Below are 16,385 nucleotides of genomic sequence, written 5' to 3'. Positions count from 1 at the left end.
AGTCAAGGGTCTATCTTCCAAGTGAAAATCAACATCTGGGTATAATTTAACCTCAAATAAAAAAAAATAAATGATTCACAGATTACCTCGTTTCCTAGTTCTTTCACAATTTAACCCACTAAAGTGAGTTGTTAAGTCTGTCTGAGAACCTATGCTGGCCCACTGCTGCAGAGAACTCGTGGGCTGGGGACACACACAAAGGTTACATAAAATGTGTCAACGAGAACAGAGAGAACTGCCACACTACAGCCCTAGGCATAGCCTATCTTTCCTTTAGATCCCTCACATGGCCTGCGGTCACCTTGACAGCGTATTTCTGTGTCTGTGCTATTTATCAGTGCTTCCTTTTCCTTGCTAGTTGTTGGTGGTGTGGGGACTGGGAACTGGGCGCATTGGCACACATTAGCAATCTCAGAACTGGGGAGGCGGAGACAGGAGAATCCCTAGGGCTTGCTGGCCTGCCAGCCCAACCCAATGCTCCAGGCCCCAATGACAGACTATCTCTGAAGGAAAGCTTCTGAGGAATGGCATCCCACACTGATGTCTGGTTTCCATATACACACATGCATGAGCGTGCGTGCAAACACACACACACTTTCAAAAATGAAAACACATGCCCATCAGTACAATCCAGAAGCCAGGCTGCAGGAACATACTTGGCTGTCCGGACTTCCACAGTGCCCTTGAGCTTCTCCTCGCTGTCGTTTTCAAAGTACATCAGCTTGGACTGGCGCAGGACAAACCAGCGCCGCTTCCAGTTCCTCCTGGACAGCGTGGAGGAGCCTCCACCTTTCTTGTGTAGCCAGCCTTGCTTGAGGGCCTCCTGCTTGGAGCGGAACCACAGGAAGGTCTCATCCTTGAGGACACACCAGCGGCGCTTCCAGGAGTTCATTAAGCCACCTGTTCCCCCAAGAAGGAGCAGGGAAAGGGTTACGGAGTCAATAAAACCAAGCGACAAAACCTATAGCCCATTCTGAGCCTTGCCTCAGCTGACAGGCACTCATAGACCCTTCCAGAGTGGAGGAGGGGCTTCTGGTTTCTGTCCAGTGGACAGAAGACCATCCAGCAAAGACGGGACATCCTAGAATGTTGCTCCTCCTCAGTTAGCTGAGAAATCTCCTTAAGCAGCCCACATAAATGTAGTCCGTGACTGATCATCGGCCCAGGAATGATTTCTGAAGTGCCCCAGAGAAGTCAATCTCCCCTTACTTGGCAGATGTAGGAGCAAGCATTGTCAGTTCTAGAACTCGTGATGGAGTCTCAATCTAGAGACTATGAAAATACTGTGTTTTGGGCATGGTATCTTCTCATAGAAAAATATCATCACCTGAAGATGGATTATAGGTGAGAGGTAACAAGCTGAGACTATCACAAACAAGCAGGCATGGAGAGGGACGTGCGTCAGACTAGGAAAGAGAGAAGGGGCAGGTGGAACTGGATCTAGCCTACCTGCCTTCTTTCCTTCCGTTCTTTTTCTGTGGGACTGGGGTCTAACCCAGGTACCTATGCATGCTAAGCAAGCTGGTATATTCCACTCCAGCTCACCCCATTTTTCAGTCTTTATTTTGAGATAGGGTTTCATTCCGATGCCAATGTTGCCCTCCTGCTTCAGCCTTCTGAGTAGAGGAAATAGCACTACATACCAGCACGCCTGGCGGGAAACTTTCTTGAACTGAGATAACATAAGGAGAATACATACATGGCTATCTTTCATAGGGTGAGGTGACCTTGGCAGCCAGGTTCACTCACAGATATGCAACTGGCACCTTACTAGCCACACTCAGAAGTCTTTCACAATGGCACATGGGAGAACACAACCTATTTCTACCCCTCACTATAAAACGGTTCATACTATCTTCTTTTGATCAAACCGTGACCAAAGCCAGGGACACATGACATGGAGACTTAAGGCCCAAACAACAATGTCTTCCTCTTCAGTCAGCAAACGCATCTAACAGACCCTTTCCTGGAGCGAATGGAGAGCCGAGAGAGCCCCTTCCCCCACAAAAATACCCACTCTCCCTCCTCAGACTTTGGAAGTTCTCCACTCAGCTGGCTGAGACGGCTGGTGACTAAGCCAAGGCAGAGCTGTTTCTCTGCGCAAACCTGCCAAGGACTCTCACGACGAAGCATGATGATTGTTCTGATTTGTGACTTTAATCTTCATCGTTCAAAACAGGCCCGGAAGAAACCTCAGCACAAGGCTGTTCTGTTGTCGCTTTATCTTTAAGTGATAAATCTTAGTCAAATGTGTCAATAGTAGTCGCTGTGCGGGCCTCCCTGCAGCTGCTCTTCTGCTCAGAACACATGACTGTATGTATATGATTTCAGGGTGACCACTTGGCATTGGATAACCAACAGGGAGGCTCTTCCCTGGAGAGGACAGGGCCTCTACTCAGTGTGGCTAGTTTCCTATAGTTCTTTGTTTAGGATTGGGCCCTAGGAAACTCCCTGCTGTGTCCACTGCACTCAGGCGTGCAGGGGGCCACGTCCTTGAGACTTTCCTGCTTGGTCAACACTCGCTGAGTGCTAAGTGTCTTAGGAATTTCCCAGCATTCATCTTTCCAAACAGTGACTTCAGGCAACAGAAGTCTTCCCCAAGCTAAACCCGGCAGGAAATTTATGGGCACTTTGCAGATATTTGGCTCACAGTGAAAACTGAAATAACTGAACATGGTCATTGGACTCATGTTTTAGAAAAGGCAGGCAGGCGGACACACACGAATTTGTGTGTGCATGTGTGAGCGGGCAGGGAAGAAAAGGGCTGGATATAACAAAATCCTTGCTGATAGCGAAATCAGCAGAGCAAGGCTTGCAGAATCAGGGATGAGTGCTTCTCTTGTCATTCCGAGGCCCCGTGCTCTACTCCCCGCTCCCCACCACCCCAGCCTAGGACCCTACAAGAAACAGTCCATCTATATTAATCTGCCAGCCAATCCCGATGACGACTGGTTTCTCACTGTGCTTGACTCTGTGTGAGAACCCAGCACCACACATGATCCTGAATTAAAACAGTTCCTAAGTGGTAGGCGCCTCCAGGTTTTTTGATGCTTAACATTTAAGTGCAGCACATTTGATATTGAACAGCAACTGGAAGAGATGCCCAAAAATCTCATGGTGCAGCAGGTGTGAGCTCCAGTTATGTTCCAGGTCTTGTGTGTGTGGAGGAGGGACACAGAGCGGAGTTTTCATTAAACTCGGTCCCAGGGCCTTCACGGCAGTGACCGAGTTCACATCTGAGTGTGAGTGAGAAAGAGGTGACACAAGACAGGTGAAGAGTGGGATGAAAAACGGACGCTGCACGCTCGCAAACTCTGACCTATCACCCGGAACCAATTCAGAGGAGTCAAGGCCACATTCATCAGGCAGTAGCAGCCACACTGCCCCAACGCGACCCAGGGTTCTTCATTCACCTAAGTGGCCCGTCACTGTTGACAGGTGAGGGTTGTGCTGACTGATTCTCCATAGCTTTACCCCAACCCAGGGTGCGGGGGCTGTGGGCTGTACCTTTCATGTACAGAAAGCTGTGGAAATAGGGCAGAGTGACGCAGCTGTACACAGAGTCTCGCCGGTAGGAGAGCTCGTCGTCCGTGTCGAACCTGGAGTCGAAGTCCTCTTCGCTGTCTTCGAACTGGACCAGGAGACAGAGAGGGAGAGGCAGCGGTGAGCAGGGTGTGGGAAGCAAGCCCTGAAAACACCCACCGGCTAAACATCAACATAACTGGAGCACACTCCCTATCCAGGCCATCACAGTTTGGGGCCATCTGAGGAATTCAGAATTACAGAGTACTCAGCCCTTAGGGTCAAGCCGTGAGCTGACCTGATACCTACAATACAAATTGACCTCAATTTGAAGGCTCCACGCTAAAAAGATGTTTAGCCAGGAGGTAGTGGCCCATGCCTTTAATCCCAGCACTCAGGAGGCAGAGACAGGCAGATCTCTGTGAGTTCACGGCCAATCTGGTCTACAGAGCTAGTTCCAGGACAGCCAGAGCTGTTATACAGAGAAGCCCAGCCTCTAAAAACAGGGCAGGAGGAGATACTTAAGGGTACCATTCTAATCGAGCCATGCCAAAGTTACTCTTCTTTAAGTTGTTATACCAAAAACATGGCCAAGTCTGAGAAAGTAAAGACAGTATTTAATACATAACAAAAAGAAAAAACCTAAGAGCCGGGCGATGGTGGCGCACGCCTTTAATCCCAGCACTCGGGAGGCAGAGGGAGGCGGATCTCTGTGAGTTCGAGACCAGCCTGGTCTACAGAGCTAGTTCCAGGACAGGCTCCAAAGCCACAGAGAAACCCTGTCTCGAAAAACCAAAAAAAAAAAAACTAAGAAAACTTAAAAAAGAATAAATAAAAAACCCAGAAAATGAAAAGAACATTCCTCCCTCATCAAGATGATAAGAAATACACTGTTTAGTACGGACTATTAAGTTATGGTCAGGAAATTCTTCAATACAAGGGACTCTGGGGCCAGCTTAAGCCAGGTATGTCTGTAGCTGGCTTGGATGAAGGTCAGTTCTGGGCTCCGCACTGACCCCATTTTGAAAGAGAAAGGAGTTGAAGAGTTTCCCTAAGAACACAACTGACATCTTTAGGGGTCCTGTCTGAATGCAGCAGTGTGGTAGATGGTGGGGCACTTCCACTCTCAGTGACAAGAGGACAGATACTCACCGAGGACTGGGCCCCTTCCGAGCTGAACCGGTACGCTCCAGAACTGTTGTAGGTGCCCACAGAATACCTGTAGTCTGGGGACCACTGGCTCCCATAGGAGTTGGAGAAAGTCACGCTGCTGCCGGAGGTGATGGCTCCGTCCTCGTAATCGTCCTGATCATAGTCATAGTCGCCATCGGGGGAGGGCAGGTCCCCGTTGTTTTGGGGCATACAGTAGGTAGACTCCCCACTGGAGGAGTTGTGCAAGCTGGCAGAGTCCTGCACGGACGGAGCAAGCAGCACCGTGCTGTCGGCACTGGGGCTGGTGGGCACCACCGTGTAGTTCATGTAAGGGTCCTCCTCCGAGGAGTCGTCGCTGGTCCGGATGCCGCTGGTTCGCTGGTCAGAGTGGCCATGCTCACTGGGGTTGGGCGAGTCCTTGAAGGCATCGTCGTCAGCCTCGAAACCTTCGTCCACCTCCTCCTCGGGGTAGGGCTGGCTGAAGTTGAAGTTTGGCTTCTGGCCGCTGGCCGTCTCCGCGAGTTCATTGAGCTCGCCTGAAATCTCGCTCCCCACGGACAGGGAGCGCTCGATGTTGCGTACACACTCGTCGATCTCGTCGAAGTTGAGGGACTCCAGGAACTCCTGGGCAGCACGGCAGGCCTCGTCCTCCAGCCTCTGCAGTTCCTCATCCCGCAGCTGCTGCAGCTTCTGCAGGGAGGCCTCGGTCAAGGACAGCTCCTGCTGCTCCTTCATGCGCTGGAGGTCCTCGATTTCCTTCTCCAGGCGGAGGATCTCCTCCACCTGCTTGTTCTCCCTCTGCTTTTCCAGCTCCCGGGTCAGCTCCGCTTCCCTCTGGCTCTTCTGCAAGGCTTCAAGTTCTTGCTGCCTCCTCTCTTCCTCCTCCTGGACATGGGGGAAGATGGGTTTTAGAATCAGCACCTTCTTCCTTTACACACATCGAACTCTAGCCCCACCCAACTGACATGCTGAAGTCCTATCCCTAACACCCAGGATATGGCTGTAGTTGGACCAGGGGCTTTTAATCAGGTGATTGAATTAAAATGGCGAGGGGTCAATGAGGTGAGCCTGTATCAGATATGAATGGTGTCTTTATGAAAGTGGAGAGCGGAACAAACACCAGGAAAGACACATCAAGAACCAAGCATGGTGTAAGGACAGTGAGGCGGCCAGTCGGTCACGGAGAGGCCTCAGGAGAAACCAAGCCTTGGAAATGGCACAGAATGTGATGGCATCCTAGGGCACTGCCAGGGCGATACCGTACTACAGACAGACCGTACTATTCACGCTGAAATCTCAAGCACTCTCTAAGCCCTGCACCACTGGGAGGGGCGGGTACCAGCAGCATCTCCCCAGCATCTCTGTTATTCCGCTACCTCCCGCTTGACTTCCATTCTAAACCCCAGTGTCAAGGGTTGCTGCAGGAAGGAAGTACATAAAGAGCCCCAGAGGTAGCCCTGGTCCTTACCTGCTGGGCGCGGAGGAGCTCGGCTTCTCTTTGTGCTCTCTCTCGCTCTCTAAAAAAAACGGAAAAGAAAAACAGCTGGTGAAAACCAAAATCTCCGAAACTGTTTTTCAATGGGACTATTTTTTTTTTTGGCAGTGCCGGTGCTTGGATACTAGGCAAGCACTTGACTGCTAAGCCCAAATATCTCTGCCAGTTAAAAAACAGGAAGAGTGCTGAGTAGACAGCTCAGTCTGTAAGGTCCTCACTGCAAGCATGAGGGCCTCTGTTCAGATCCTCTGCACCCATGCAAAGAGCCAAGCATGCGGTACATATTTGTAATTCCAGTGTCGGAGGAAACAGAAACAAGGAGCCCCATGGAGCTCGCTGGTCAGTCAGCCTTTCCAGATTGGTAAGCTTCCGGTTCAGTGGTAGCAGAGAGAAACTGAGGAAGCTCCCTGACATCTGCCCTCCACATCACACACCTACATGTATGCTTGTTTGTGTGTTGCATACGCACACATGCACACGCGCGCGCACATACACACACACACATACACACACGGATGGGTGTATTTACTCTGTGTATAAAGAGAACTGTTCACAGACCTGAGTCTTCTGGGCTGTCAAGAGCTACTGTTTCACAGGAGCTCTCCAAGTCCCCTGGGAATTCCTGACACCCGTGAGGGGTGGGTGACATTCCCAAGGTCCCCTTATGTCTCACCCAAGCAAGCACATACCTTTCTTCTTCCTCTCGCTTCTTCTCTTCCTCCTGCCTCTTCCTTTCCTCCTGCTCCTGCTTCTCAGCCAGCAGCTGTCTGTAAACCCGGCGAGCCAGCTGTCCTCTGAGTTGCTTCTGGAAGACGATGGCTGCCTTTCTCAAGAGCAAAAATCGCTTCCTCATGAGGAAGGCTCTGTAGTTCTTCTGTATCGTCACCACACCGCAGAGGACCTTTCTATATTGTTTCCTGCAAATGAGATCGGCCGTGTAGGAGATGAGGCTCTGGGCTATTCAGATGAGCTTACGTTAGGACGAGACAAAAGGAAATCACTCAGATTTAAGCCCGGATTCTCATTATGGAGACTGGCAGGCAGAGGAGGAAGTTTAGGCCCAAACAAAACAGAAGAGAAACAAAAGAATGATAATAAACAAAAGAAAGCTAGAATCCTATCATTATCTCGGCTAAATTAACAAGTAACCCGAAGACCAACTTTGAGCAGTCTGCCACAGGCTGGTGAACACAGCCAAAGAAGATCCCATATGTTTTGCTGTTCATGTGAAGGCAAGAAAACAAAATGCTACCACATGAAATGGAATAGCCAAGGGCTTCCTGTGGCCTGCAGAGTACACCTGACCAAATGACCATGAGGCAGAGTTGGTAGCACATGGCTTTTGTTGGTGGTGGTTTTGGTTATTTTGAGACAGGGTCTCTCTGTGTAGCCCTGGCTGTCCCTGGAACAAGCTCTATAGACCAGGCTGGCCTTGAACTCAGAGATCCGCCTGCCTCTGCTGGGATTAAAGGCACGGGGTTTCAGCACTTGGGCATGAGGCCAAGCTGACCAACACTGAGTTCCAAACCATCCACGGCTCATAGTAAGATTTTCTCACAAAACAGCAAAATTAAACAGCCATGAAAGAAAGAAGCAGTGAGAGAAAGGGTCTCTAGACAAAGCGAGGCAAGTTGAGAATTCTTCATCCCCAAACCTCAAATCTGCAATTTCTTGAATGCTAATAGGAAGCTTAGAAAATTTTAGATTCAAGCACTAGAGAAATGGTTCATCGCTTAAGAGCACAGGCTGCCCTTCCAGAGGACCAGGGTTCAATTCCCAGCACCCATACAGCAGCTCACAACACCCGCAGGCACATGGTACAAGGACATACATACAGGCAACAAACCCATACACATAAAATGAAATTAAGGGATGGAGAGATGGCTCAGTGGTTAAGCATTGCCTGCTCTTCCAAAGGTCCTGAGTTCAATTTCCAACAACCACATGGTGGCTCACAACCATCTGTAATGAGGTCTGGTGCCCTCTTCTGGCCTTCAGGCATACAAATAGACAGACTATTGTATAGTAAATAAGTAAATATTTTAAAAAATAAAAAAATAAAATGAAATCAAGAGATTTTCCGATTTCTGGGTCTAGGGATGATATAGCTCATAGGCAGAATGTATGCTTATCATATATGAACAAATATGGGAGGGGTCAATGTTTCACACAGTAAAAAAATATTTAGATTCTGGAGTATTTTTGTTTCTGCCTGTCAATCAGTAGAGACCAGGCAGATATTCCAATAAGAAGACTCCAGAATCTGAAATGCCATAAGAGACACCCTCAGGTAGCAGTGCCAAAGGACACCGCCACACCCCAGGGGTTTCAGGATATGCCGCAGAGCCAAGCGTGAGGCTTCGAAGTGCGCTCTGTCCAGGTCAGGCTTACTGGGTTGTTGCTGCGGCCACTTATCTGATGTCGGGTACCTCTCCCCTCCCACAAACCACTCCACTGGGGGTCACAGCCCTTCTACAGCTTCATGCCCCTCCCGTGGGTGGGGTTCTTACCGCGCCAAGTAGCCCAAGATGTGCGCTCGGATCACCATGGCTGCGCGGTTAATCTCCTCTTCCCGCCTTTTCTCCAGTTTCTGCTCCAAGGATTCCCGAAGGAAGACCTGCCCACGAGGGAGGCACGTGTCAGGGGAAAAGAACACGGTTGCAGAAGGAGACATCTGGGGACAGCACCCGTTCCTTTATCCTTTACTGCCGTCTGTTGCAAACTCCCACAATAGGGCTTTTCAGGACAGGGCATTTTACACGGCTCACCTGCCACAGACCAATACATTCTAAAATCCAACAAGGGTATATGAAAAGAAAAACAAAAAGGGGCAGACAGAAAGTCAAGTCCCACTTCTGTTGTTATTACTACAGTCAACAGGCATGAAGGGACAGTCAGATGGCCACCAAAGTTCCAAATGTCTTACTTAGGTCATTGTCGCCAGGGCACACTTACTAGCTCACAGACCTGCATTGGTCCTAGACTGAATCTGAGTGACAAGAGACACAGAGATCGGCAGAGAAAGAGGAGACACCGAGGAGTGAATTCAGGAGAGTCCTGAAACATCATAATTCTGCTATCTTGTGGGAAGCCACCTTCTCTCCATGCCTGCTAAGCAACTGCCACCAGAGTATCTTGGCTTCAAAAGTTTACACGTACAGAAAAGTACTGATACCAAGAAAGCATCTCGGGGCACTGGAGAGATGGCCCAGTGGTTAAGAACGCTTGCTGTTCTTCCAGTGTGATCAGGTGGATCACAATTACCCATAACTCCCAGTTCCAGAGGATCCCACATCTTCTGGCCTCCATGGGCACTTGTGCTCATAGGCATACTCCCATACACATAACTAAAAACAAAGTAATTTTTTTTTAGAGACAGGATTTGGAGCCTGTCCTGGAACTAGCTCTTGTAGACTAGGCTGGCCTCAAACTCACAGAGATCTGCCTGCCTCTGCCTCCCAAGTGCTGGGATTAAAGGCGTGAGCCACCACTGCCTGGCTTAATTTTTTTTTTTTTAAAGGAGGGTGAGGAAGAAATTCTGGGATCTGGGAACATAGTTTAGTGGCAATGAGAGCCTAGTAGACAGTATGGATGAGGTTCTGAGTTCAGTTCAAGCCCCCTCCTCCCCCACCCTCGGTAATTCTGATTACCAAGTTTGAAGTTGGAAACGAAGCGTATTGGTTCAGGGGTTACACACACACCAGGTTCAGAAATGAATAAAAAACTGCAGGTCCTTCCAGGCTCATTTTGGTTAAGGGTCTCGTTAATCTAATGCTGGTCAAGTTAACTGCATCTCATATGGGTCTTTAGCATTAGTATCTCTCAGTTTTGAAAAGATGCAGACATGAGGGCTTTCTCTCAGTAAAGGTACCAGCTCTCATCTGGAATAAGGGGCTAAGGACCTCTGCTCCAGCAGCAAGGCAGAATGTGGGCTTGGCTTTTCCTGTTCTCGGCTGAGGTTTTGGCACCCCACAGGGTTCCATGCTCTCTCCAATAGTTGCTGTGGTGGCTAAGAGGACACACACACAGCATTCAGATTCAAGCTGGAAGACCTTGGGGCTTCGCTTCCGAGGTGCTGGGAGCTGCCTTGCAGATTCACAACGCAAGGGTCTCATTTAATCAGCATTCCTGACTGTCTGGTATGTGTGCGTGCACGCACACATGCACACACACCCCACATCAGGATGTTAATAACAACCACCGAGCAGTGTCTGGGAACGCTACACCTTATGGACATCACCAGTCCCCAGGGCAGGTGTGGCGGTTTCCCGCCATTCTACCTTGGTCTTCCCCAGTTGCCACTCGCTGTTGGAGGCATCGTAGAGCTGCAGTAGCACAGTGCACTTCCCTCGGATGTCCTCAGGCAGGGCCAGGCTCCGCATCAGCACTTTGTATCTGCGAGAGAGGGCGCGCGGTGTTACCTTCTGCTCTCTCCTACCCCTTCTGGAGAGAGAGGTGGGGCGGGTGAGAGGAAAGGGAGGCTCCATTTAGCTCCTTCTTGCCTTTTGTAAAAATCCTGAAAGGGTCTCCGGACAGCATATCCTGCTTTTCGAATCCTCACGGTCTCCAGCATCCCAGAGTAGCGCAGCTGGTTTAACACCACCGCCTGATCAAACTGGTCTGGCATCTAAACCGTGAACAATGGGATGACATGGGATCGTTAGATGACACGGCGCTCACAAGGCCACCCTCACTGCTGTTTCGTGTGCATATACACACTGTAATTTTGAACCGACACAAAATACAAAACAGAAAATGAATGCCTGTGGATTTATCACCAGCTTCCCCAGTCCCAAGCCAAGCCTGCTGCGCCCACCAGTCTCTTTACTGTCCCCTCATACCTTTGCCAATTTAATCTCATTAGTAAAACGTTAAGCATATATACGACAGTTTAACATAACTACCATACCGTTACTACACCTTGAACGATACCATCAATCCCTTAAAATATCAATATCCATGTTCAAACACTTGATCATGTCACAAATACACCTCAAAGTTGACTTGTCACCGTTTTAAAGTCCACGGCATTATGTAAATACAGTTCTGAATACAGCTCTCTTTGTTAAACTTCTATTTAAGGATAGCGAGAGATATTTTCTTAGCTGAAAAAAAAAATACAGTAATCAATAAGGAACACACAGGACGGAGATTCTCTCTCACACACATACACACTCACGCGTCGGCGAGGCCAATACCTCACTGATTGCGAGTTCCCCCAGAGTGATCCCAAGGACACAGAGATGAGACAGAAAGCCAAGCCAAGGCACCTCCTCGGGTGTCTGCTCTCCCGTCTGCACAGCTGCCAGCTGGCTCTGCCGCTGGAACAATCGTTTTTTCAGGGGAAAGCAAAGCGGGTCATTTCCCACTTGCAGCTTTTTGGACGGTGATCCATTCTTCTAACCCAGGCCCCTAGTCCCTTTAATTAACTTGTATGCTGTTATCCTATAGAAGTCTAATAAAAGAACCAAAACCAGCCATACTGTGGAAAAGGCCAAAAAACACAAAGTAGTTTCCTCTCTAACCCTTAAAAAAAAAACCAAAACAAAACACAATTAGTCATGAACACAAAAGTAGGCTTAAAGCCAGGTTATTCTGCAGCTTCAAAAACTAAAATTAAAATGAAGACAACAGCGGGCGCGCACGCGCGCACACACACACACACACACACACACACACACACACTGCAAATCCCTCTGATGGAACAGCTGCCCCCATCTCCAGCAGGCAGACTCCTCTCAAGAATGCCTTACACAAACACTGTGGTCAGGTTGTCTTTACTTAGCAGTATTCTAACAGAGTGTAGCCAACAAATTAGGGCAAGCAGCCAGGGACCGGCGACTCGGATTTTTAGTCTCTGCATTTGAACTCTCCTTAGAAAAGGAAGAAAAGCAAAAGGCTCTGAAATTCAAATCCCCGTGACACACTTTAGCTCTGGGTTAAAGTTGGGAGTGTGAGGGTGAGTAGCTGCGCTGGAAGCGTTTGGCTGTCACGCTTCTAGCTTGACAGATTTAGAAACAAAACTTGAGCAGCAATGATCTACAAAGAATAGTACAGAGTGCATTTACAGAGTGAAGTATTTACAGACTATCAGACACCTTCAATTTTGTTAATACATTCAGTGGAAGCGGAGAAACTTTTAACTGGCGTCATCTGAGGTTCCAAGAAGTGAGAATTAGCACTCCTCCTCCAGTTATCGCTGTCCCTGACCCACATTCTGGCCCTGTCACCTTCTTCCTCCACATAATTCCTTAGCCTGGCACCCACGTTATTAGAGCACTCGAAAAGATAGGCCTCCAGGGGCCGCCCCTCTGAACCGCGATCAGCACTCACCATCTTCCTGCGTCTCCGAGGGACATTCCACCTTCTGCTAGGCTCTCGGGCCAAACTTCATACGGAAAACGACTGCCACCCTGACCTTTTCCCCACAGCTAAAGACTTGGAACAATAATGAACACCATTCCTGGGCTTTAAAAAAAAGTGCCCGGTCACCATGACAACCCTTTCCACTCCGGGCTAATTAGTGTGGTGTGGTTCTAGGATTCGATACAGCGCTGCGAGGGGAGTGAGGGATGCTGGGAGCTGCCGCTTTCTGCAGACTCCCACAGCCATTGTGCCTCGGCCCCTTCCCAGTAATTTAACCAGGGGAAGGGGGCTCTATAGGCCGATTGTCGCCCTGGGCAACCCGCCTACGGTGGTCACGAGGGGGTAGCCCAGGCTTTCCATTGGTGCTTCTCTTTTCAGTGGCAACTTCCTTTTCTGGTGAATTTAACTTTCAAAGATGTCACAGCTGGAGGCTGGACAAGAAGCATTTTGCTTTTCAAAGCCTGCCTAATGCTTGCTAGTCCTCGCTGGTAACCAGTTCTCCCGGCCTGGCTGCACGCAACAAAGACTGCCTGCGGGGCTCTAACAGCCAGGTTTTGATGGGAACAAATAGACTGGATTTTTGGAAGAAGCCGTTCTAACTCCCGGCAATTGCAGCCCTAGCGAAGTCAGTAACTGCACTGTTACGAAACACCTACTATGTACAAGATTTTTGTCATTCGGGCTCGTGGAAGAGTCACAAGTGGGGGCTAAATTTTGTCCTTACAAAGAAAAATTTTGTTTCTGACGTTTGGAAGGGTGCCATGGGTGTCACCACTGACTGGGAAAGATGGTCTGCGGACAAAGATACACCCCTGTAAAAACTGGGCACAGTGACACTTCTGTGAACCCTGATGCTGAGCTTCGTATACATGCAGATCTTAGGAACTCAGTAGCTAGCCTGTCTAGTCCAAAGCCAGCTTCAGTTGGAGGTCTTGTCTCAAAAATAAGGCGGTGGTGCATCCCTGAGTTGGCCCAGTAAAGGTGCTTGCACCGGGATTTGATCCAGGGAACACACACAGCAGAGAACGGATTCCACCTACAGGTGTGCCCCTTTCATAAATGAATAGAAGTTACTCGAAGTCAACTTCTGGCCTCCACATGCGCACTCTGAAGAAAGGACATACACACACAGGTGGCACACACACACACACACACACACACACACACACACACACACACACACATAATACAACAGAGAGTCTAAGTCTGCACTGCAGCAAACACAAACAGAAAGACAAGAATGGTCTTACTCATCCAGATGAACCTACGGGTCATTAGTGGCATTACTGCTATGCTCTCAGGAGGGAATTTCATGCCTGACGTATGAATGCAAAGGTCCAAGGCTGGGGAGGTCAAAGGCCCTGGGGGGTGGATATGGCGTGGGGGGGGGGAGGCTACTACCACTAAGTAAGTCTAAGTGGTCAGGCTGTCAAACTGCCTTCTAGATAATTTTAAACAATTAGTGCTGTCCTCAGCTTTGGTCCTTCTATCAATGAGCAGCGGTCATAACTGGTCAAATAGCTAAGGATTAGAGATTGTTGGGTGCTCATTCTTTTTTTTTTTAAATATTTATTTATTTATTATACAATATTTTGTCTACATGTACTCCTGCAGGCCAGAAGAGGGCATCAGATCTCATTACAGATGGTTGTGAGCCACCATGTGGTTGCTGGGAATTGAACTCAGGACCTTTGGAAGAGCAGGCAATGCTCTTAACTGCTGAGCCATCTCTCCAGCCCCCGGGTGCTCATTCTTAAATGATGTACCTACCCTTCCAAGGAGGAAGGGATGGAAGAAATGTTGGGGAGCGGGGAACGACACACACCTGTAACCCCAGCCCTCAGGAGGCAGAGGCAGATGGATTTCAGTGAGTTCAAGGTCAGCTGGGTCTACAGAGTAAATGCTAGGACAGCCAGGACTGTACACAGAGAAATCCTGTCATGAAAAGAAAGAAAAAAAAAAAAGAGCCTCGGGCACCACATGGGCTTGCACCAGTTTGGTGTCACAAGGGCCAAAGAGGAAGGTTGGCTGTAGTGGAAGGAGGAGCCCAAACAAAGGAGTGGGCAAAAAAACCCGCCTGCCATGGTCTAGTTTTCACATGGGGCAGAGACGAGATGCAGGGAAGAGACCCAGGCTGAGCAGGGACATAACATTCAGGACGAAATTGTTTGGGTTCAAAAGAAGAGGCCAAGTGTGGACCTTTGTGTGATCAAAGGACAACACTCAAAATGAGGCAGTCACCCACCATGGGAAGGCCAGCGGCCACCTGACCCCAGCACACCAGAAGCGGTGGCACCTTCTGCAGAGATGACTGAAAGCTCCAGCCACGGGTGCTCTTTGAAAATCGACAGCCCCCTTCCTGCAAAACTGGCCGTACCTGTGGCTGGTCACAAGGCAAGACACATACGAAAAACAAAGCAGGTGTAAGTGCAGGGAGACTGCTGAGGAAAAAGGGTGGGAAAAGGACCAGACTGCACTAGAGAAGGAACTAGTCATACAGACAACAGGTCTCCGTGTGAGTTTATCTTTAAAGACATTCTGGAACAGTACATCTTTGTGTGTGGTCATGACTGCGTGGATACACACACGTATGAGGAACGTATGTGCATGCACATATGTGACTAGATGCCAGAGGGACAACCGTAAGTATTATGCCTCACGCACTGTCCACCTTTTTTAAAAAAAGATTTATTTATTTTACTTTGTGTGTACGAGTGTTTTATCTGCATGTGTATATATGTACACCATGTTCTTGCATGCCCGTCCCCACAGAGGCCAGGAGGGTGCTGGATCCCAATAGTAATGACAGCAGTTGTGAGCCGTCGAATATGGGGTAGGTACCTGAATGCAGGTCCTCTACAGGAGCAGCAAGTGTTCCTAACTGCTGAGCCATCTCTCCACTCCCTAAACCCATAGTCGAGGAACTCAAGGATAAAAGGGCTGACTGTACATATTTTATCCCAGAACGAGCAATGCTATACCAACACGTTACCATACAGTCATGCTAAGTGAAAGAGTCCATCGCAGAAGATCACACATTCTATGATTCAATTCAGACAAAACATCCAGCAGAAGGAACTCTACAGAAACAGAAGTGGACTGACCAGGGAGCTGGGGAGGAGAAAAGGAGATTCTCTTTGGGATAGTAAATGTGGTCCAAACGGTGACTTTGATGATAGCTGCCTGAGCACCTGTGAAAAATTTAAAAGCCACCAAAACGTGTGCTTTCAGCAAGTCAGTCACGCGGTGCCTGAATTGGCTGGTTGTGGTGTGTGTTGTAGTTAGTATTACTGGGGAGACTGAGGCAGGAAGATCAAACAAGCTCAAGGTCAGCCTGGTCTACTTGGTGACTTCCAGGCCAGCTAAGGCTGCAGCAGGTATGACCTTTTCTCAAAGACAAGCAAAACAAAACGACAAAACCCAAGTAAAAAACTGTAAATAAAAGTCTGGGTATGGTAGTTATGCCTATAATTCGGAGTCTGAGCCGGGGAGTTGAAGGTAGAACCAGCCTGGGCTATCCAGTGGACCCTATCTAAAAAGGCAAGGCAGCAGAGAGGAAGCTGGGAATGTAGGTCAGTGGAGCACTTGCCAAGCACCCTCATGGGTCTAAGTTTGAGCCCCAGCAGTGAGAAAGTAATATAAGAAAGGACATTGAAGGCCCAGCAGGCCAGTAGGCTTTTAAAAACCCCTAAGGAGTGAAGGTAAGAGAAAGTTTGCATTCCGGAACAGGATGAAACAGTTTTCACTTATGCTTAACTGTAGCTAAGGAATTCAGTCAAATACAGAAGAAACAAAATAGCAACATCTCTTAGAATGTGTAAAAAAAGAAGAAAACAAATCTTTTCTTCAA

At 48.8% G+C, this 16,385-nt stretch overlaps 1 protein-coding gene across 10 annotated transcripts in view; it reads right to left on the bottom strand.

Moving 5' to 3' along the window:
- Positions 1–16,385, bottom strand: part of Myo10 (myosin X) — a 212,046-nt gene that overhangs the window by 32,376 nt on the left and 163,285 nt on the right. For 9 of the 10 annotated variants that reach the window (XR_007588420.1, XM_050120457.1, XM_050120458.1 and 6 more), the window contains exons 20-27: positions 10,672–10,796; positions 10,450–10,564; positions 8,680–8,786; positions 6,859–7,086; positions 6,143–6,191; positions 4,675–5,559; positions 3,508–3,631; positions 657–900 (exon numbers count right to left, since the gene is read on the bottom strand). Coding sequence is in view for 9 of the 10 variants with exons in the window: in XM_050120457.1 (XP_049976414.1) it covers positions 657–900; positions 3,508–3,631; positions 4,675–5,559; positions 6,143–6,191; positions 6,859–7,086; positions 8,680–8,786; positions 10,450–10,564; positions 10,672–10,796 (1,877 nt within the window). In the remaining variant the exon portion in view is untranslated. Of the gene's footprint in view, positions 1–656; positions 901–3,507; positions 3,632–4,674; positions 5,560–6,142; positions 6,192–6,858; positions 7,087–8,679; positions 8,787–10,449; positions 10,565–10,671; positions 10,797–12,502; positions 12,781–16,385 lie in introns of those variants that run through there. The other variant, XM_050120463.1, reaches the window with a different exon arrangement.

This window comes from Alexandromys fortis, unplaced genomic scaffold (assembly GCF_014885135.2).
Source record: "Alexandromys fortis isolate MF-2015 unplaced genomic scaffold, M_Fortis_MF-2015_v1.1 scaffold_191, whole genome shotgun sequence".
NCBI lineage: Eukaryota > Metazoa > Chordata > Mammalia > Rodentia > Cricetidae > Alexandromys > Alexandromys fortis.
The sequence above is the reverse complement of the archived record's forward strand: the minus strand, read 5'-3'. Positions and strand labels throughout refer to the sequence as shown.